Source organism: Aureobasidium pullulans (assembly GCF_000721785.1).
Source record: "Aureobasidium pullulans EXF-150 unplaced genomic scaffold scaffold_24, whole genome shotgun sequence".
Lineage (NCBI taxonomy): Eukaryota > Fungi > Ascomycota > Dothideomycetes > Dothideales > Saccotheciaceae > Aureobasidium > Aureobasidium pullulans.
Genome location: NW_021941044.1, coordinates 280,227 through 300,604, shown reverse-complemented (window position 1 = coordinate 300,604; position 20,378 = coordinate 280,227). Strand labels below are relative to the sequence as shown.

The window sequence follows — 20,378 nt, the reverse complement described above, 5'->3', positions numbered from 1 at the left end:
TACCATCATATTCAAAGAATGGTCACAGGCATGTATGGTGTCCATCGGCCGATATATCGCCACCTTGTGTGCCTCACCGCTCAAAAGACCAAGCCCTTTGACAGTACATCAGTAGAAGCGGTGAAGTCGCGAGGCTGAGTACACACATCACAGACACACACAACACCCTTCCTTCTTCAAAAACACGATCTGGCCGCTGTCTAGAAGGAATTGCAATCCAGGCATGTCTCAACTTTTTAGGCTTTTATTCAAGAATGGTGATTAGAGTTTTACAAGTCCCGGTAGCTGCATGTGCATAATGTACTGCCGGCTTTCCCAAATAAGGCGTGGGGGGAAAGCGAAATAGGTCATATGTTTTTCAAGAGCAGAGTATACAGTTCAGGTCAAGAAGAATCAAGCCTCTAGACTCTCTGCTCTCATCGGCGATCCTCAGCAGCGCTCCTGTCAACAGGAGTGGCACCCAACATCCATCCGATACCAGATGCCAAACCGCCGGTCACGGTACTTGCAATCATGTCTCGCCTGCGCACTCTACCACTCTCATCCATACCTTCATGCAAACCCTCACCGGTTGCCATCCTGTCGACCTGCGCCTGTGATGGCTGCTGATGCTGCTGTTGTTGCGATGCAGCCCCAGCGGCACCACGCAAGGGGAATGCATTCCTGCTAAAAGCCTTTGCCGCTCCACGGGCGACATCGAACAATCCCATCGGCGCCTCTTCATCAGCACCCCGTCTAGCTTCCGCATTCGACCTTCCAACCTCTCGCCTAGGCTGTCCGAATACCATGCCTTCGGTCGAAACGTCCGAAAAGCCTCCAGGGACGGAGATGCGTTTGTCAGCACGATCGTCAAAGTCTTCTTCCGCTTCCGTCTCTGCAGCGAGGAGGGCGTTTGTTTCTTCCTCGCAGCGACGCCATATATTCAGGACTTCGGAGAGAGAGGAGGGCGGCGCGAGCAGGAGGGCTAGACTTAGCAATTCGGTGCGTTGATCTAGGCGGCGGAGGGTGGGTTGGGCGTTCGATTGTGGTCTGTAGCGGCCGGCGAGGAAAGCGGCGCGCCAAGATATGTCGTCTTCTTGCATCTCTGGGTGTTCGTCTGCTCCGGACACGGATGACGGAATCGTGTCTTGAGGTGCTAGCCTGTTGACTACGTACGAGTAGGCTGTCTCGAAATCACCGACTGTGAGTGCAGACTCGACACACATGTAAATGACTCTCTTCTCGGCAACTGAGAGCTTGGTCTTTCTGTCAATGTCTGTCTCCAGACTGCGGTCGATGAGATCGCCGTCGGCATTGCGAAGTGGTAGACCGGCAGCAATCAGATTGCGACCGATTCCTATGAGGTCATCAAGTTTTGTGTAGCTGTTTGCGTTTTGCTCGAGCAGTTTTGGAAGGAGCGATAGAGGATCCAAGCTAGCGCGGATGTTTACGGGCTGGAACGGAACACCGTGTTGCAGGGTCAGTGAGTAGAAGGACATCGAGTGCGTTGCTGCAATCAATGCCAGCGCCTTCTTGAACTCGGCGCTCTCGAGATAGTGACGTTGACAATGTATGATCCTGATCACGATTAGTTATTGTGTTGGTGGACCAACATTGCGAATAAACATACAAATCTTGAGCCTTCTTCATGTTGCCCCTTGTCTTGTTGCCATTGCTGGCATTGTCGTAGAGTTGCATTGCCTGGTCAAGGACGACCTTCTCGATTTGATCCGCATTGATTTTGCGAGAGTCTGACGTTGCAAAGTAAAGACGATCGACCAGCGAGTAACCTAGATCACGAAGACGTCAGTCCAGCTTCTCTTGCATTCGGTTGAGGCAGAGGTCGAAGAAGGAAAAAGGTAAAATTGGAATCTAGTCGTCAAAAATGTGCAGCATCCTCTCAACGTCCGAAGCGAGATCATCGTCCGACTCACATCCATTTGAGACCAGAACCTTGAGGAACTCGCGTTCGATGGTCGTCTTCTCGATATGACCAAAGATGCCAGCACCCTTAAGGCCTTCGTCTTCAAGCTCAATGTTCCAATTCCACAGCCAGATCAACTTGTCATAATCATGTTGCCATTGATGATCGTCACGTTTTCCTTTGGCAGCCAAGCCATGCACAATCTTGAGCAGAAGAGCAAGCTGTTCATCCTGGGTCGCAAAGAAACGCAACTTGGCAACGTTCAGGATTGAGATACTGTGACCTAGTCCGGCCAATTGGTATGCTGAGTAAACCATCATTTGTAAGAGCATGTATGTTTCGAGCTTGGGAGTTGCCAGAGGATGTTCGGGACGGAGGAGAACGTCAGGCTCTAGGTATATAGTGGAGTCGGTAGAGTGCAACAACTCAGCATGCTTGTCAACTTTGGGTAGCTGTTTGACACTGGTTGCAAGTTCGGGAGGAGGCTCAAAGTCGAGCAGCTGGGCCAGACGGACAAGAATTCCATGAGCGCCATCGATTGTCTCCGGAGTGTCGGCTTGAGCAGCATAGCACGAGGCAAAGGTAGCTTGTGCATACTGTCGCTCGAGCTTGGCCTGCGTGTCATCGTCAAGATAGGTCTGTGGATTGTGGAAGCCGCCGAGATCAACATCTCCAGGACCATCCCACTCCTCGATGAGGTTGGTGACTACGGCAAAGTCATCGACAGCATTGTGTACCATCCACTCAAAGACATACTCCCAATCATGGCCCGTCTTGTCTTCTTTTGATACGCCATCGAGTTTAATGAAGGCGGTACGTGGAGGCGATCGGACAGTGTCTTGGTCATGATGCTTGACATCGGGTTTGTCATCTTTCTTGTTGTATAGCCGGCGTCTCTTTCGCTCTGTATGACCATACATCCATGGGCCAACCATGGCTCTTGTGTCCCTGGCAGCTATGCCTTCGGATTCTGTCGACGAAGTGATTTCATGATCGACGTGGGTCACATTTGATAGCAGCAGGTCGATGCCGTGCTGGCCGTCAAGCTTCTCGAAGCTAGGGAGAGTCGGCGGGTCTTTGGTGTCGGGGTAGTATTCGTAGCGGAAGCGGAGCAGAGGCAGCACGACTGCAACGTACCAGGTGCGTATGTACTCGTTGGTGTCAAGGAAGGGCTCGGCCAAGCGTGGGACCAGCGTCAAGAGACCGGTCTCACTGTCGATGCGGTTTGCTCGGTGGATGACGAAGCGGGTCAACAGGTCGTTGGGAGCATGAGGAGGGAATGCCGGCGGACTGAGATCGGAGATGTTCAGCTTGTTGACGCGCCTTTGCGCCTGCTCGGGCGACAGAGAGGTTACGGGAGATGGGTCGACTTTGAGGGGCTCCTGTTGCTCCAGGTAGATGCGAGTGGCCACTTCGCGCACATAAGTCGTGTACAGAGACGGGTCGACCGTCTCGGGCAGGTAGCTTAACACGATGCGCAATACCAGCTCGGGCGACAGCACATCCAGTCGCAAAGGCGTAAATGCATACAGTGCCCGGATGTTGGCCTCGCTGGCATAGTGCACCGTCAGCAGTATACACTGCGCCGACGATAGTTGATTCACTTCTGGACCCGCCATGTTCAATGATTTATTATGAAGCATTCCATTCAAGCATTAAGTCACGATGCGGACAACTTGTCCGCTGAACGCACGCTGCGTCATTTCTGCCAACATGACTCGCGCTGATTTTCATGATACCAATCATCCCAATTTCATGTCATCTCGTCTCGACTACTTTTCTACATAGGCTAGCGATTTCTGTTTCTGCTTCCACATTTCACCTTTTAGTTGCCTGGAGGAGGAGGGGGAGGGGGGTTCTCCGAAGGCGGAGGTGGAGGAGGAGGTGCATCACCAGCAGGAGGAGGAGGCGGGCTGCCTGCTGCGCCATAAGCCTGTTGCTGCCATGGTGCCATGCCCGGTGCAGCTGCCTGTCCGTAGCCCTGCTCGTAGCCTGGCGCTCCGCTGTAACCATACCCGCCGTAGCCTCCATACCCGCCTCCATATCCAGCCTGGGGTGCTGCTGCGGGCTGCTGCTGTTGCTGCCATGGAGCTGCGCCTGAAGCCTGACCACCACTGTAGCCACCTCCGTAGCTGTCAGTTGCGCGACCTCCTCCAGAACCACCTGCCGCCCATGGTGCAGGTCCGCCCGAGGGGGGAGCATCGCGTTCGCGACCACCGCCACCGCCGCCACCACCCCCTTGCTGCCAGGGAGCGGGTCCTCCTGTAGGTCCACGCTGCCAGGGCTTGGCTGCTCCACGGTCGTCACCGTAACCGCCGGCTTCGATGCGAGCAGGTGCGGCATTTCCAGTAATGGCGCCGCCAGCACCCAGCTCTTGCATAAGGTTGTTGAATTCGGTGTCTGCGGGTTCGAGTGCTCCAGCGGGACGAGGGGCTCCAGGAGCTCCGCGCTCGCTGTTGCGCCAATCCTGTCCACGCTGTCTGTCGGGACAATCTCTTGCCATGTGGCCGGCGTTGCCACAAACACGACAAATGATGTTGGCGGTGAAGTTGCGCTGTTCGGGGCAGTCGTATTTGCGGTGTCCTATCTGGCCGCAGTTCTGACAAGCCTGGTTCTCGTCGTCGCGCAAAGTACCGTTGAGGGCTGCAAGTTCGCGCAATTGGTTGCGCTTGAGCTCGTTCTGACCTTCGGGGATGGAAGCGGCCTGCAAGAAATATGTTAGTCGGTCTTTTGCAACGCAACGTCGCCAATTTAGGTGGTGAAGAATTACCGTCTCAATGACATTGTGGATCAACTGCTTGGCCTTGTTGACCTTGTCTTCGGTGTCGGCCATGATCAGACAGTGCAGGTCTTCTTCCTGGTTGCTGGTGTGGGCGGCGTCGGATCGGCCCTTTCCTTCCTTGACGGAACCCTTTCCTCTGATGGCAATTTTTGCGCCAGACTCTGTTTCCATCTTTTTCAGGGTGTTGCCACGAGGACCAATAAGTAGACCAACTGTTAGTAGGAAAAAACCCTAAATGTTAGTATCTGTTAAGGACATGAGAGCAGTGAGTGGTTAGGGGCAGAAGAGCAGTCAACTGTAGCCTGCATAATCATGGGGAGCAAGAGGGGGAAGAGGTTAGCAATCATACTGAAGTTAATTTCTGGGTAGTCGTTGACAGGCACGTAGACCTTCTCCTGCGTCTTCGTAGGACGTCTGTAGTCAGAAGGAGGGTGGTAGCCTGGGATGGTCTTCATGGCCTTTTCGACCAGCTTATGACGCTCTTCTTCGAGACGCTTCTTGTAGCGGTACTCGCGAGTGTTGACACGACGACCGAAGTTGTCATACTGCGGAGGCGGAGAGGGCGATCTGTATGTGTTAGATGGTTGCCGATCTGAGCAAAAGGAGAAGGACAAGCTCACCTGTCGCCGTCGGCTGGGACGACATCGTTGATCCTCAGCTTCTGGCTGATCTCCTCAATGCGCAAGTGCAGTGTGTAAGCATCAAGCTGTTCACTGGTCATGTTGCCGAGGACGGCGGTAGGCAGGTTCATCAGACCGGCGGCCTTGTTGTCGGTCGCGTCACCCCATCGGTTGCGCTTCTTTCTCTTCTTGGTGCCATCGGGATTCAACTCTGTAGAAGAAGGTGAGCGAATGGCAGCAATTGGACGAGCGACAAACGTACCTCTAACGGGGCTGCGACCGCGCTTCAGACTGTCGCCTTCGACGGGGCCGCTGCTGTAGCTCTCTTCAACAGGAGGAGAACCATCTTCGGCTCCGAACCTGCGACGGTTACCGAGAGGGATGTTGTTGCTACCCGTAATGCCTTGACCGCGCCACGACATGATGGATATTTGCGATTTCGAAAATGTGGTTGTCGAAACGTAGAAGTCGCTGTGAGCGAGCGTCTTGGTCTGGAGAAGAGCAAGCGACGCTGATCAGGCGCGTGCACAGGCCACTCCGGCGGTCTTCCTCGACCATCACCGCTTTCACTGAGAATGACTGTTGCCAACTCGATTTCATTGCCGGTGGTTATCCTTCTTGTACACAGATGCTGTACACGGCAGGCAACTGCACTCGGCATGTGAAGTTCTAGTGGGTATATGCCGCCCGTCTAAACTTCTGCCCGTTCTGTGCATCCATCCCCCATGTGCTCAAATCTGGTCACACTTGTAGCCATAGAAAGGCACAAAGTCATGTAAGATTGCTTCAGTCGTCCGCAAAGAAGCGTTGAATGCCACACTCCCAGTGGATAATACCGTTAACAGGGTAAGAATCGAATACTTCTACAGCTACACGCGTGACAGAGTTTCGCGCACAGGGAGGCGTGGTTCGGCGACAGGCAGCGACAATCCTACCCTTCATCCTTATCGAACCCCCTGCAACATCGATGTGGTTGCACCTAGATCAGAGGTTGGTTTTGGTAGACTGGACTTTCTCCTATTCTTTTTTCTTTCTAGTTCCTCTCTCTGCCTCTTCTCCTGAGCCTACTCAAATGACCCATTTTCTGACACACATTGTTCCTTTCGGTCATATTATACAACTCCATTGGAAGCCTGAACTTGTCCCCTCGTTCCATCACAGCCAACGAGACTGATGTCAAGCTGCACATAGATGACCGAGCTAGTACCTAAGCGTAAAAAGACTCTTGTCGTCTCAGGCCATTATCGTGCATTGCGATGACTCTTCCCAGTCGCAATGACTTCTGTGAGGGCTGAGCGAGATGCATCCCAGTCTTGGCTGATATACAGAAGATCCGTATATTCGGCAGTGATTCAGCAGGACATTCCGGAGTAAACTCCCGACTCGAGATTCCGAGTTCGTCTTTAGTATCACTGCTCCATAGTTTCCGAGGGGCGTCGCGGCAGCCATAAAGACGACTGGCAAATCTTCCTCTATAATGAGGGATTCGTTCCGACGCAAGGTGTGACACAACACAAAGCTTCCGAAGCTTACGCGCCAGGTTTTCCTGTCTTCGAGGATGGCAGCCTTTGCTCCAACGATATCAATACCCAACATGTCAACAAGACGGACGCGTGTTCGGATCTTGAGCATCTGCAACGATTCTCAATCAGGCGACTACACAAGCTCCGTAGCGGCTCTTCAAATCTACCGCTGATACACAACTCAGCGCTAAATGTCACTCCCTTGACAGACTTCTCGATTGATTCATCGGCGAACGACTGAAACCCCTCGCTAGCCACCGATAAAAGACATGCTTCGCTAATGTCGGATGATTTGAGCCCGAGGCAGGCATCTTGCGCTCTGAGTGTCAGAATGGATGAACTTGCCTGCCTTCCAAGAAGACTCAGACGCCATAGCCGATGAGACAGTCAAACACAGACACGACCGCAGCAGGCACACTCTTGAGAGCGTGAAGAATGCTAAGAGGTACAACACTTCCTCGTGTGAGACATGAAGATGTGTAATTTGCGCAAGACCCTAAAGTGTCTTCGAATCGGATCCCGCAGCACAGGCGATCTCATCATCCAGCCAACACTTTTCCGAGAGAACAAAGAAATATATGTTAACTATTAGCCATGGGCTGTGGGGTACCCTGTACTTCATGGAGGCTGTAACACTGTGGCGTCGATGAATGCTCTCCCCGCCGGTTATACTGCTTTGTCTAGATGCCAGAGGGGACGAGTGTCTTGTAATGTTGTGCTGCAGAGCATACAGTATGCCCTGACCACGGTTCGGGGCTGTGACGAAGAGATCGATTAAGAGTGACGAATCAAGGAGAAGTGTGCCTGGCAGGGGTATGAAGCAAGATCGACGAAGCGCCAGCATGTCTAAAAAGCAGAGTTTTGAACCGCTTGAGATCCGATTCAACCGGGCTAATTATGCGTTTTGGGGCAAAGCGCACACAAGCCACCCCGTTCTGGGCACGCGCTTCAATGGACACCCATTCAAGCCCTGCTCCTTAGATTCAACGACCCACCACTCGTGTTTCACATCTCGGCCCCAGTGCAGCAGGAAACGTGCAGCAGTTACCACCGAGACGATGCGAAAACGCACTGGGGGACACAGCTGACAAGGGAGACGTGCATAGACGAGGACCAGGTGTTTGAAGGACGATAAATCTCTGACAGCCTTTCCTGAATCAACAAGCCCCTTCCTTTGCGCCCGCGAATTCCATGATTTCTATTTACGACCAGTGATTGACTCTTTACCTTGCGTGCCACCACGCCCATTCTTTTCCGAACTTTGCAAACTCCAAGACAGCTGTGCTCGTCGTCCATTCGCTATCTCACACTTCTCGGTAACCTCGAGGTCTAGCCTTCCAGCTTCAACCTCGATATCGAAGTTACGGTGCCGGCCACCTATTCCATTCTTCACGCAGCAACAAATCTCACTCGACATCTACCCCGTGGTCCGGATCTCTGCAATTTTCCGAACATTCTTTACTCCATCTCCTGTTGATCAGTGAGCCTTCACACGAAATCGTCAACATGTCATCGATCAACACTCCATTACTCTTCGCCGTGCTGGCAACTGCGGTGTCGGCCTACTCTCCCAGCATGACACCCGAGCAAAAGGCCCTACTCTACGACTCCTACTACCAAAACCACCGCATTCAATGGTATCTTGGTTATGTCTGGGCGGCAACCGTCGCTGCTATTTTCACCTACCGTATCACAGTCACCGGGTTGCGCTACGTCCGGACGCTTGCATGCCTCGAAAACGAAAAGCAGCACTACTTCGTCAACCCTCATCCCGGATGGGCTGCTTTGAGACGCAACATCATCGATGCGCCTCTCTTCCGTAGAAGACACAACCGGGAGTTCAAGCTGTCTGCTGCGGCCAGCATGGGCACGCTGCCAGGCAGGCTGCAGACTATGTATCTCATTGGTCCGTCATTAATCTGCATGTGCCGCTTGAATGATCGTTTTACTAATTCTCGCTCCAGGCTACCTTGCAATGAACATTGCCTTCTGCGTTGTCAGTATCCATTGGGGCGGAGGCAACGTTGCCACTGAGATCAGAAACCGCACGGGCGTGTTGTCTGTGATGAACATGCTTCCTCTGTTCTTGCTCGCTGGCCGTAACAACCCATTGATCAAGTTGCTCGACATCTCTTTCGACACTTACAACCTCATGCACCGCTGGATTGGTCGTATTGTGGTCCTTGAAGCCGTCGCTCATACTGCCGCATGGATGGCAAGCAAGATCATGGCTGGTACGTGGAATTATTGGCTGTGATTGTGCTCATTCACTGACATTTGTGCAAAGCTCCTTCTTCTTCAGTCGGCTGGAACATCATTGGAAAAGCAATGGCCAGCAGTCAGCTCATCCTAACTGGCACCATCGTAAGTCTCGTCCACTCTTAATGTCAGTCTGATTACTCATCAAGCCACAGGCTACCTCTGCTTTTATCATGCTGTTACTGCACTCTCCATCTGTTGTTCGTCATGCGTTCTATGAGACTTTCCTCCACGTTCACATTGTGCTGGCCATTATCGCCATTGTCACAGTGTGGATCCATCTCAAGACTCTTCCACAACAGGTCCTGATCCTTGGTGTAATCGTTATCTGGGTCTTTGAGCGTACTGCTCGTGTTGCCATTTTGATTCGTCACAATGTCGGACGTGGTGGCACCAAGGCTGAAGTCGAGGCTCTCGCCGGAGAGGCCATTAGAGTCACTCTTCGCATGGCACGTCCCTGGAAGTTCCGTGCTGGCCAGCACCTCTACCTTTACCTGCCTTCAGTTGGCATGTGGACCAGTCATCCATTCACCATCGCCTGGAGCCAGGAAGAACAGGATCTCACTTCGGAGAAGTTGCCAACTGACACTCTCGACGTACTCGCTAGACGCAAGACAACCATGTCTCTAATCATTCGCCGTCGCACTGGTTTCACTGACTCCCTTTGGAAGAAGGCGGAAAATGCTCCCGATGGCAGATTCTTCACCAACGCCCTTGTTGAGGGTCCCTACGGAGCTGCTGACTCTTACGAGTCTTATGGCCACGTTATGTTGTTCGCCGCTGGTGTTGGCATCACTCATGCAGTACCTCATGCTCGTCAGCTCGTAGGTGGCTATGCCAACAACACCTGTGCTACTCGCAAGGTCGTTCTGGTATGGATTCTCCAAAGTCCGGAGCATTTAGAATGGATCCGTCCTTGGATGACTGAGATCTTGGCTATGGAGAAGAGACGCGACTGTCTTCGCATTCTCCTCTTCGTCACCCGTCCCAAGAGCACAAAGGAGATCCACTCCCCAAGTGCTTCTGTCCAGATGTTCCCTGGCAAGCCCGACGTGGGTGCTCTTATCTCTGCAGAACAAGCCAAGCAGGTTGGTGCCATGGCCGTCAGTGTATGTGGCACTGGAGGTCTTGGTGACGATGTCAGACGTGCCGTCCGAGAACGCTGTGAGAAGACCACGATCGATTTCTACGAGGAGAGTTTCACCTGGTAGATTAGTGTGTTTCCGATTTCGAATTACGCGCTGGAGTTGAATGCGAATGTGATGATGGAATGAATGCTAGACATTTGATGGGCGATCAGGAATCGTTCTGGAATTTTGTTTCTTTTTCTTCGTAACCTCATGGGTCCTTCTTTTCTTGTTCTTCTTACACTCCTTAGGATGCGCATGATGAAGCGTCCATTTTCGTACTTCTTTACGCTAGTCGATTGAATGTCAGATCAATTTTGCTTTAACCCATGGGTTCGTAATGTTGAACTGGATTCATAAAATCCGAGTCTTGCACCATACGGCGATCAAAGGAGAAAAGAAGAAGATTATTTCCTGCCCTCAACCATAATTATATGATATCCTTCAGAGGTCTTAGCCTCGCCCCATTTTGGGCTGTTGGTGGTACTGGCAGCCAGTTCGAAGGCTACATTCTCGAACTCTGGCATCAGAGCTCCTCTGGTTTTCCAGCCTAGCGAGCCACCTGTGACAAATCTGTTTAGCATTTTTGGCCTGTCTGGCATGTGAGAAAACGACCGACCTTGGCGAGCCTTGTCTTCTGAGAACTCTCTAGCGACTTCATCAAACTTGACGCCAGCATTCAACTTGGCGAGTGCCTCTTCCTTCTTTGCGTGCTTTTCACAAAGAATGTGACGTACGTTGATGCTCTGGGCTGTCGTGGTGAAGGAAAATTAATACTCGGGCTTGAAGGAGCAGCGGTCGCTTGCAACACTTACCACCCTTCACTTTAGCTGCACCTGCCTTCTCCGGCTCCTTGGTTTGCTTGCCCTTGTTGTTCTTTGGGGCCATCTTGATATCGGTTAGGCAGGTGGGTTGTTGATGCAAGAGAACGCTGTTGCCGGCGTTGTGGTTGTTGACCGTGACCGCCATCGACTGAGACTGTTCACAACGGCATCCGCTGTTGACATCATGTCCCCTTCACTCGACCGCCACGATCGTGTCCATCGTGTTGCCTTCCCTGCACGGACATTCATCGGACTTAAGTCTTTCTTGTCTTTCGCGAGCATGCAACTGTTCATTACGCGTCTCGAAGGATTTCACGCGACACCAGCCAAAACCATGGCAGCCAGAAGCACTACAGAGAATCACAGAATCCCGAACATCCCAGAAAGTATGTTCTACATCCCGGACTTCATCAGCCACGAAGAAGAAGCAACTTTGTTGAGCGCATTGCCATCGAATCGCTGGATCCAATTGCAACATCGTCGCCTACAAACTCACCCATCACCTCTTTCGAAGACGAATACACTACTGGAGGCTCCCCTGCCACGCTGGCTCGTTGAGCCAATCATCTCAAAGTTCAAGTCACTCGGTCTATTCAGTGACAGCCCACATCAAGCACCAAACCACGTCTTAATCAACGAGTACAAGCCACTCGAAGGAATAATGCCACACGAGGATGGTGCGGCATACTATCCAATCGTAGCTACAGTAAGCTTGTCGAGCACTCTGTGTCTGGATATATACGAAAAGGCCCAAGGCGAAGATATGGCCCAAGCGAGCATTGGCTCGAGCCCCAAGTGGCGAGTTCTGCAAGAACCGCGCTCTCTTCTAGTCACTACTGGTGCGGCATATACTAATACCTTACACGGCATCTCCGAGATTGAGACTGATGAGAACCTCGGACCTGACACCGTGGCAAATTGGACTTTGCTGGGCGACAGTAAGGCCTTTGCTGACAATGGTGGAAAGAACACGCGCTCGACTCGAGTCAGTCTTACTTACAGGAATGTTCTGAAGGTCTCAAAGGCCGGGGCGAGGATTCTAGGTAGACCAAGAGGCTGAATTGGTACAAGCAACGCGCAAAAACAAGAATCTCAGTCGGCCTGGAACTTTCTCATGAAGCTTCTGCAAGAAGTCGAGAAGTAATCTATCAAACAGGTCTCAAAAACAATTGGCGACTCAGAGGATCATACTGTTCTCGCAAAGACTCCTCCACCATGAACAACAAATGTGACGTTCTCACAACCACCTCTTCCAGATCAACAGTATACGAGACCGCAACTTCCTCTTCAGAGTAGAACAGTACAGGATTATCCCTTTTCCACTTTCTTTCCTTGACTCTAAACTTGACGCCCACGGCGTGGTCTGCTGTGTTGACCCAAAGAACAGTTGAATCGTCTGCTTGAGCACCAAAAGAAGCAGTGGTTTCGGTTTTTGCTTGCTTTGCTAGCCAATCTCTCCAGACTCTGATGGTACCTTCGCAGACCTCTACGGCTGTAAGGATCGTGTCTGGGCGTGGACCAGGTTTCACTAGCATGAGTGTCGCTATCAGTTGAGTAAACAGCTCGCCGGCATCCAAGGACACTTCCTGAGATACCAAGTTGCTCTCTGCGTTGTACTTGTGAATCATTGGATCCGCAGAGCTCGGGTGCGTCCTCGAGCCGGGAACATCTCCACAAGGGTGTTTCAAAGATGGTCTCCGCAATATCTCTTGATGTTGGGGTCTAAATCTGGAATATACAGCCTTTACAAGATGACCAATCTTCTCAGAGTCGGAAAGTCTTTCGATAGACTTGTCATCTAATCCCGAAGTACCCAGTGATGTGCAGAATAACTTGCCGGCCGTCAGTCTGGCGCTCGGTGGATACAGTTCGAGCATGAGGACGTGATCGAGTAAGGTCGCAGCAGCAGTCAAACGGTTTTGCAAGATTCTGACAGATATTGCGTGGAACCTGCGCGATACTGGAGCGAAGGTCAAGACATGTTTCGTAGTGAAAGATTGCAGAATATCGTAGAGAAGCTGGTCTGATATTAGTCGTGCACCAAATAGGAAGGCAACACAATGTTTGCGATACCTCATTTGGCAAGGCCTCAATGCCTGACTTTCTGGTTGATTCCATGTTGTCTTTTGCTGGTGATCTGATGAAGAACGATTCTGCGTCTCGTCAGGCAGGTGCCACTCGAGATACCTTAGAAGGTTTAGGTCAGGGTGATGACGTGACCCCCACCGGGGAAAGGCGCGGGGCTAACGATAAGCTTCTTATCGCATTGTTTATCCCATTCGAGCGTGATCGAATTTCTACCTCGTCGTCGGCTCCTCTCAGCTTGCATCTACAACATCGAAGCGCCTATCATGGCAAATGGCATGGAGGGATTCGTCAAAAGCCGCGATCCAGGAGGCGCCGCTGAGCAATTTGCCGCACCTCATGCCAGCCGCCCACCAACTGTTCAAAAGATACGCGACACACAGGAGCACGACGTTCAACACAATGTGTACGGGACTGACACGGAAGGTTTCGATGACACTCGCTCTTCTCTCAGTGAACAAGTCGATTCAGATGGCGATCACGACGAAGGAGAGTATGACCAGGAAGAACAGCACAGTTTAGATCACATCCTTGAGCTAGACGCATCACAACTTGATCATGCCATGTGGCAGATGAGAAACGGTCAATTGAGGGGCCATCAGATCAATTCAGATCCAGAGTCATACCCTCCCACGACTTCTGGCGAGCCGGAACCTATGGAAGAGTACGAGACCCAGGATGAAGGCGCCTTCGTGCCTCAACCAGCCCAAGCATATGCTGAGCCCGCTCGTGATGCTTACACGACTAACGTTCCAACTGAGCACCATCCTCCTGTGGTGGCCATGCCCATACAACCACGTCATGTGATACCCTCCAAAGAGGAATTCAAGACTCAGGCCAAGCTCACTCTCACCCAGAAAGACATATTGCGTCAAAAGAAGTCGCAAAGCAAAGCACAAGTCACTTCTAATAATCAAGCCGCGCCTGCCCAAGAGCAACTTCGGGGTCATGGTCAGCACTATACAAGCCACAAGCATCCTTCCAAGTCGCCAGACCATGCCTCGCCATCTCTGAATGACCAATCTGAGCATCCACACCGCCAAGCCCCTCAGATCAAGCCCGAAGAAGGCAATCGTCGCCACCAGCGTTCGAACGGAGCTACTCATCCTCAGCAAAGAGCTAAGAATGCCGAGCCTTATAACCAGGGTGTCAAGAGAGACGATTATCCTCAACAAGGATTCGACAGAACCGATCGTCATGAGCAACGCTTTAACAGAGCAGACCAACGTGTGCAATATACCGACAGGGATGATCACCATGAGCAGCAAGAGCTCGACCACGCTCCTGAAGAAAGCCACGAACAGGACCCAGAGCCAGAAGAGCTTGACTACGATCCAGAAGAGTTGTTCATCAAAAGCCTCGACGAGCTGCAGAGAGATCCTTTCGAGGGACCACCGCGCGAAGAGCCCGAAGTCCCTCCTACAGACTTCTCTTCAAAGTCGCTAGAAGAAAAGCTTAAGCTTGCCGCCGGCTTCGAGCCAGAAAAGCAAAGGAAGTTCCTCGCCTCGCTGACTATTGACGAGTGGGAGACCGCCGGGGATTGGTTTCAAGATCGTTTCTCCGAAGTCTTCGAGAAGCTCAAGGAGGCACGTCGAGCCAGACGCACACTTGCGATGAAGTATGAACAAGAGATTGCCAAAAGACAACAGGAAGTGTCAAAGAAGAGAAAGATTACCGAAGAGGCTCTGTCAGGAATGAGGGTGACCGGTGCCCAGGTTCTGGACAGTACGCCCAAGAAGAAGCAGAAGCTCAGGGAATGATGAGGAAGACGCGGTCGATGCTGGCTTACGATGGTGATGATGGATGCATGATAGCGGCGTGTTCTCTTTCCTTGGTTTTCTCATTTGTGGCATTTCATGGCGCTCTATACCCTATCTGTCGACTGTCGATGGCTTTTTTGCTCTTTTCACTGTTGCTAGAGGATGTTTAGTTTGTGGCTTGAGCTGTCTACATCTCTCTGTTCATGAGAATATATCATATGGCTTTTGCTCCCGATCAGAACGATAAACTCTCTCGAGCAAATGTCGCTTCTCTTCGAAATGGTTCCGACAGACTTTCCTTTCGGTGCCTGTTTGGTCCACATGTGCTGTTTGGTCAAGTAGTCTTGCTGGGGTCCTCACCCTGGTCCTCTGACATGGCATCCAAAATACTACCTTCAAGACCCTATAATACTTTTATGTGTATCAACGCATGAGTATACGATGCTCTGTGGTGGTATGCTGATCTCGCTTATGCTGTATCGTCCGTCAATTATGAGTACGGTGAGCGATACAATTTCAGAAAATCCCGAAGCCATGACGACTCACAGCTCAACAACACAAGTGCGAGCCCACTGTCTCCAAGAGTTTTGAGCACTTAAGCCACACGAATGATAGAGTGACTACTATATACTCTCAAGGGAACATGTCAGAGTTTAATAGTCCACGTCGGAAATCATGGGAAAGTAACGGATTGAAATTCAGCGACAGCAACGCCAGACGTCTGTCAAAGGCTATACAAAAACGTAAGCTTCTCATCTCCTCGCCGTAACCTATCAATCCCCGCCCATTCGCGCAGATGATCCAACCTGAAGATCTTCGTGATCACAGTCCATAGATTCTTGTCCTCCACAACCGCACCATCTCCAAACATGGCTTCCCTTCTAATCTCCTCTTCATCCCAATTCGCCACGATTCTTGTGCGTCGTTGATTTTCAGCGACGACAAGAGCCCTGAAAGCCAGGTAGCCGATGAATGCCGTCAGGACACAGGCGAGAGTGACGTAGAAGGGGATCAAGTAGCCGCCTTCTTCAAACTTTGGAGCGAATAACATGCTTGAAATGACACCGGCGAAGTTGCCCCACCCGTTGATGCCCAGTACGATCGCTCGTTTGCCCGGTTGAGGTATGTTGTTGCTGAGCCAGGTTACTGTAAGAGGTGAAGCCACAAAGGAGCCGGACAGGAGGATGGTCAAGGCAAAGTAGCGCAGCTTGTAGGCGTTGGTGGGTAGAGACACCGTGGCTGCTAGGCCCGCAAGTAAGATGGCCAGACCGTAGAGAATCGGGATCAGACGAATTCTTCTTCGGTCAGACCACGATGTGAAGACGAAGAGAATGATAGCCCCGGCTAAGAATGGAGGTACCACAAGGAGGTTAATAGCAGCTGGCCCCAGGTCTTCCCGACCTGCAATACCCTTGATGACGAGTGGGAGAAACACTGCAAACGCGGTGGCTGGAATGGCGGAAAGAATGTTGCAAAACAGGAGGTACCAGACCTTCCAGTCAGCTACGGCGGAGAATATGTCTTCGCGAGATATCCCGATATCAGCAGTGACAGATGCAACAGAAGCATGGCTCTGGCGACGGCCAGATATTTCTGGTCCAATCTCAGCGCCAGGAAGTAGGTAATCGGCCTCCTCGTCCTCAAGAGTCAATGAATGGCGTGAATCAGATAGACCAAGCGATCTAGGCTCTCGAGTATCGATGACGGCTGGCTGCTGTTTTGATTCGCTCCATGAGGTAGCTGCAGCAATCTGATCATTCCGAATACGCTCTTCTGCGACGAGACGCTCGTCAGCAGTCAAGAACCATGCCGTGTTGGCACTATGCGGCAGCCAGAAGAATCCAACAGCTGCCACCACAATGGTCAAAGTGCCTTCGACGAGAAACAATATCTCCCAGCTCTTCCATTTTGCGGTGGTGATGTGTGGAGTCGGGTCGTCACGAGGGAAGTAGCTGAAGACAGCCCAGCTAAGCAGGCCTCCAAAACATCCGGCAAGTGCGGCCTGACCATAGAAAAAGGCTAAGCGCTTGCCAAATTCATAGCGAGTATACCACAGGCTCAAGTCTTCGTTCACGGACATGTTAGCAGGCAAGCGGTGTGGTACACTTTGACTCAAGCCGACTTACAGGATACAGTGGTGGGGTAGAAACCTGCCTCTAATGCCGCAATGAGTACTCTCAGAGTGACCAGTTGAGTCTGAGACTGTACAGCGATGTGTAGTGCGGTACAAACTCCCCACAAGGTCATGGTCCCCGGCACCCAGCGAACCATACCATACTTGCGACCAAAGAAGGCACCGATAGGCTGAAGACAGACAAATACTGCGAAGAACCAAGCCACGGAAACATTCAGAGCAGACTTGGGTAGTCCTAAATCCTCGGTAAAGTGGCCAGATTCCGCATTTCCTACATTCGACTTGTCGAGAGAATTAAGCAGAAACAGAAGACACAGGAAGGGGAGCAGTATCAAGTCGAGTTTGAGAATAACACGTTTGCTGAGTCGTGCTATCTCTTCGTCGTCGAAATGACGGATTGAGTCTCTATCCATGGGCGAAGTAGACTCAAGTTCGATATCGCTCCCGCAGTTCATTATCGCATGTTCAACAGGGGGCCGTCATCGCTCAGGTACGTGGGGAGAAAAGCACGGTTGATGGTTCTTGCACGAGTCAAGGAAGTCCACACCGACAAACCATGTCAGTGACCCGTGCGCACGCGGCTGTTGCTATAGTGACACAAGTGCACAACGAAAACATCATTTTCGATGTGCTGTTCGTTTCTGAGTGGGCAAGTCTTTGTGTGAGGCACAGGTTAATCACTCGTATTAGAAGGCAAGGAGAATAGATTGATTGCTTAATAGTGTGACGTGAAGTACAACACACCATAAAATAAACAGATTGCTCTTCAGACTGAAAGCATAGCTCTAAACTTCTGTTGTGTTGCTATTCCGTGATAACTTGCTTCCAACAGCACCATCTACCACAGTAAAGCAAAGACCAGCAACAGGCAAGCACTCTCGAAATCACAGCGGGGAAAGAGCGGCCCGCGCCCTGACAGTGTGCTTGTTTAGCGACGTGCTGCGGCTGTCTTGGTTCACTCTTGGTTCACCTAGCGGCAACCTGCCTGCTTGCCCGCCCTGCAGTGAATGCGTTTGAACAAGTCGGGAGGCGCATTTGGTTTGGAAGCCAACATTTTCTCGTCGAACAACGACCTTGCCGTTCAGTCAGGCCTTGATCAAGTTCTGAGGCTGGAAGGCAGTTGCTTCCCCGCGGGTGCAACATCAGACAGGTGTGTAATCGACTGGTCGGAAACGGTTTCAACGGCGGTTGAAACACAAAGATTGAATCATGGCCGACAACCCACCTCCTCCTCCACCGCCTCATGGAGCCAACCCCAAGTCAACATCCGGCGGTCTGCCTGAAGGCAACTACGACATTTTCATCATCCCACCACACAGCGCAGGTTCTGGCTTTCTCTACCTGCCGTCGCTCCAACCGAATGTCAACTCTTTCGCCGCGGGCTTCGCGTCCGCCGTCTTTTGCTACTTGGTATGGATAACAGCTATACCGGCGCTAGGACAATGGCTGTCGATAATCGCTGCCAGTGGTAGTGCAGGCGTGTTGCTGCTTGTGGCTGGCGTCGGCGCCGTCGCATGGGCTTTTGGCAAATCTCAAGGCGAGAGCAAAAGTCAAGGTACTCAGGGCCCACCGCCTTCTGGCGACGAAGACCATGGTACCTCGGGAGCAGATGGAGGAAGCAAGCACAGTCGAACCCACAGTGGCCCTTACAACACTTCGCATTCCTCGGGTTCAGCCAATGCGCATTCCGCGCCACCTCCTCGCACCCCACAACAGGACTACACTACTCCTCCACCAAGACAAGAATACAGAGCACCTCCCCCACCACAGCCTGAATATTCTGCTCCACCTCCACAACCCGACTATCATACTCCTCGCCCACCCCCGCCAGAGTACGCCGCTCCACCACCCCGTCCAGCATACACCGCGCCTCCACCTCCACCACCACCCCCACAACAAGAAGCCCCAAAGCCTGCCCCTCCTCCTCAGTCAAAACCATCTCCTGCGCAACCAAAAGCAGCTCCCCCACAACCAAAGGCTACTACTACACCACAGCCCAAGCCTGCACCAGCAGCAGCATCCTCACCCGAACCTTCGGCAAGGTCTGCATCGGAAGCTGCGGCCAGCTGGGAGAAGGCCCGTGAAGAGACTCGCAAGAGGGAGGAGGCCAGAAAGAAGGCAGAGGAGCTTAAGAAACTTCGCGAAGAGGCGCTACGAAAGAAAGAGGAAGCCGAGCGACAGGCAAGAGCAGCCGCCGAAAAGGTCAGATGGGAGCAAGCCAGGGCTCGTGAGAAGGAAGCTCGTGAACGGGAAGCAAGAGAGCGCGACGCAAAGGACAAGGAGACCAAGGACAAGGATGCTCGGGAGCGGGAGAAGCGCGAGCGCGAAGCCCGAGAGCGTGTTGCAAAGGACAAGAAGGAAAAGGCCGCTGCAGCCGCAGAAGCCGCAAAGTCGCCGTCCAAACCCACCACGCCTGCTGCCAAAAAGTACGAACGGCCCAGTGCGCATAGCTACGCCAGTACCGAGACCACAAGCGCCTATGATGCTCGTACTGTCGTCTCATCCTCGACCGCTCCATCTTACACCGAGACTCTGTCTTCGTACGCCCCCTCGACTTCCACGGCTAGAACCAGTCCACCTCCGGAATATCGTGGACCATACAACACCTCCGACCCAGACAAGATAGTCACCAAGGCTGTCTACGTGTACACCAACGTAAACCCTAAGCTGCCTATCAGTCAGCTCGTCAGTGGCAAAGCCAATGTCACCGATGGCCTTGTCTTGAGGCTCCAAACTGAAGGTCTTTTTATCGATGACGATGTACGTCGTGTCCCTCAACGCGAGTGGGACATCAAAGCCTGGAGTCTCAAGTCACTCGAGAAGAGCACCATTAATCCTTATTGCATGGTTCGTGCCACCATCAGAGATACTGACAACAAACGCTACGTCTTCGTTATCCCGTCTGACCAAGAATGGAAGGTCGACGTTGGATTGTCTCGCCTGCGCAAAGGCCCCTTGGTCCGTAGCATGGGCATAGGTAGCATCAAGGCGCCCGAGATGAAGGGTTTGCTCAGCGACCTTGGATGGGTTTGATCATGGTCGCGCTGAGAGAGGACGCAATCTCGCCTGTTTGTTACGAAGGTTTGTGACCAGTTCTGGTCCCGGGTGGCTTCGCTCTGTGTGTTACACTGCATCATGCATCAGCGATCGGAGTTTTTTTTATCGTCTTTGGGGAGCTTACGATTCTTGTCTCTACCCTTTTACTTGTTCTAGTCGATTATTGTCGTTACGATGGAACGATTTGCGGATACCACCTTGTGTTTTTTCTAAGACGCTCTCATACGGAGTGTTACATCGAATGTTAATAGCAACCAATTCAACTAATTCTTGTGGCATTGCCTTCTTGTGATATTTGTGGTGT

The 20,378-nt window shown here is 52.0% G+C and overlaps 9 protein-coding genes across 9 annotated transcripts; 4 read left to right on the top strand and 5 right to left on the bottom strand.

The window, feature by feature from the left end:
• Window positions 1–416: 416 nt before the first annotated feature.
• On the bottom strand, window positions 417–3,522 carry M438DRAFT_338851 (secretory pathway Sec39; the record flags this gene model as incomplete). Its single annotated transcript, XM_029904159.1, has 3 exons — window positions 417–1,557; window positions 1,610–1,769; window positions 1,914–3,522. The coding sequence occupies 3 exons, from the start codon at window positions 3,520–3,522 to the stop codon at window positions 417–419; spliced, it is 2,910 nt and encodes a 969-aa protein (XP_029756781.1).
• A 206-nt stretch (window positions 3,523–3,728) lies between these two features.
• On the bottom strand, window positions 3,729–5,727 carry M438DRAFT_377457 (uncharacterized protein; the record flags this gene model as incomplete). The annotated part of the gene is made up of 4 exons (XM_029908738.1): window positions 3,729–4,897; window positions 4,942–5,252; window positions 5,306–5,516; window positions 5,568–5,727. 4 exons carry the CDS (start codon window positions 5,725–5,727, stop codon window positions 3,729–3,731), a joined length of 1,851 nt encoding a protein of 616 aa, XP_029756780.1.
• Window positions 5,728–8,403: 2,676 nt separating this feature from the next.
• Window positions 8,404–10,298, top strand: M438DRAFT_399836 (ferric reductase like transmembrane component; the record flags this gene model as incomplete). Its single annotated transcript, XM_029909435.1, has 4 exons — window positions 8,404–8,734; window positions 8,793–9,062; window positions 9,116–9,192; window positions 9,243–10,298. The coding sequence occupies 4 exons, from the start codon at window positions 8,404–8,406 to the stop codon at window positions 10,296–10,298; spliced, it is 1,734 nt and encodes a 577-aa protein (XP_029756779.1).
• A 162-nt stretch (window positions 10,299–10,460) lies between these two features.
• Window positions 10,461–11,102, bottom strand: M438DRAFT_385801 (FKBP-like protein; the record flags this gene model as incomplete). The annotated part of the gene is made up of 3 exons (XM_029908977.1): window positions 10,461–10,776; window positions 10,834–10,965; window positions 11,030–11,102. 3 exons carry the CDS (start codon window positions 11,100–11,102, stop codon window positions 10,622–10,624), a joined length of 360 nt encoding a protein of 119 aa, XP_029756778.1. The 3' UTR covers window positions 10,461–10,621.
• Window positions 11,103–11,372: 270 nt separating this feature from the next.
• On the top strand, window positions 11,373–12,098 carry M438DRAFT_338847 (uncharacterized protein; the record flags this gene model as incomplete). Its single annotated transcript, XM_029904158.1, has 1 exon — window positions 11,373–12,098. The coding sequence occupies one exon, from the start codon at window positions 11,373–11,375 to the stop codon at window positions 12,096–12,098; it is 726 nt and encodes a 241-aa protein (XP_029756777.1).
• A 44-nt stretch (window positions 12,099–12,142) lies between these two features.
• M438DRAFT_110024 (uncharacterized protein) lies at window positions 12,143–13,322 on the bottom strand. The gene has a single exon (XM_029898687.1). The coding sequence runs from the start codon at window positions 13,114–13,116 to the stop codon at window positions 12,187–12,189; it is 930 nt and encodes a 309-aa protein (XP_029756776.1). The 5' UTR covers window positions 13,117–13,322; the 3' UTR covers window positions 12,143–12,186.
• Window positions 13,323–13,355: 33 nt separating this feature from the next.
• On the top strand, window positions 13,356–15,118 carry M438DRAFT_348813 (uncharacterized protein). Its single transcript, XM_029906240.1, has one exon. The coding sequence runs from the start codon at window positions 13,390–13,392 to the stop codon at window positions 14,881–14,883; it is 1,494 nt and encodes a 497-aa protein (XP_029756775.1). The 5' UTR covers window positions 13,356–13,389; the 3' UTR covers window positions 14,884–15,118.
• Window positions 15,119–15,560: 442 nt separating this feature from the next.
• M438DRAFT_368596 (MFS general substrate transporter) lies at window positions 15,561–17,514 on the bottom strand. The gene is made up of 2 exons (XM_029908053.1): window positions 17,010–17,514; window positions 15,561–16,947 (listed from the first exon to the last, which is right to left on the bottom strand). Exons 1-2 carry the CDS (start codon window positions 17,470–17,472, stop codon window positions 15,608–15,610), a joined length of 1,803 nt encoding a protein of 600 aa, XP_029756774.1. The 5' UTR covers window positions 17,473–17,514; the 3' UTR covers window positions 15,561–15,607.
• A 403-nt stretch (window positions 17,515–17,917) lies between these two features.
• M438DRAFT_348811 (uncharacterized protein) lies at window positions 17,918–20,352 on the top strand. Its single transcript, XM_029906239.1, has one exon. The coding sequence runs from the start codon at window positions 18,227–18,229 to the stop codon at window positions 20,048–20,050; it is 1,824 nt and encodes a 607-aa protein (XP_029756773.1). The 5' UTR covers window positions 17,918–18,226; the 3' UTR covers window positions 20,051–20,352.
• Window positions 20,353–20,378: the final 26 nt, after the last annotated feature.

Bases quoted from the DNA above. Each gene is read 5' to 3' on its own strand.
- M438DRAFT_348813 (XM_029906240.1), top strand. From the start codon at position 13,390: ATGGCAAATGGCATGGAGGGATTCGTCAAAAGCCGCGATCCAGGAGGC.
- M438DRAFT_110024 (XM_029898687.1), bottom strand. From the start codon at position 13,116: ATGAGGTATCGCAAACATTGTGTTGCCTTCCTATTTGGTGCACGACTA.
- M438DRAFT_368596 (XM_029908053.1), bottom strand. From the start codon at position 17,472: ATGAACTGCGGGAGCGATATCGAACTTGAGTCTACTTCGCCCATGGAT. The intron at 16,948-17,009 runs GTAAGTCGGCTT...CCGTGAACGAAG, and splicing joins CTACCCCACCACTGTATCCT to ACTTGAGCCTGTGGTATACT.
- M438DRAFT_348811 (XM_029906239.1), top strand. From the start codon at position 18,227: ATGGCCGACAACCCACCTCCTCCTCCACCGCCTCATGGAGCCAACCCC.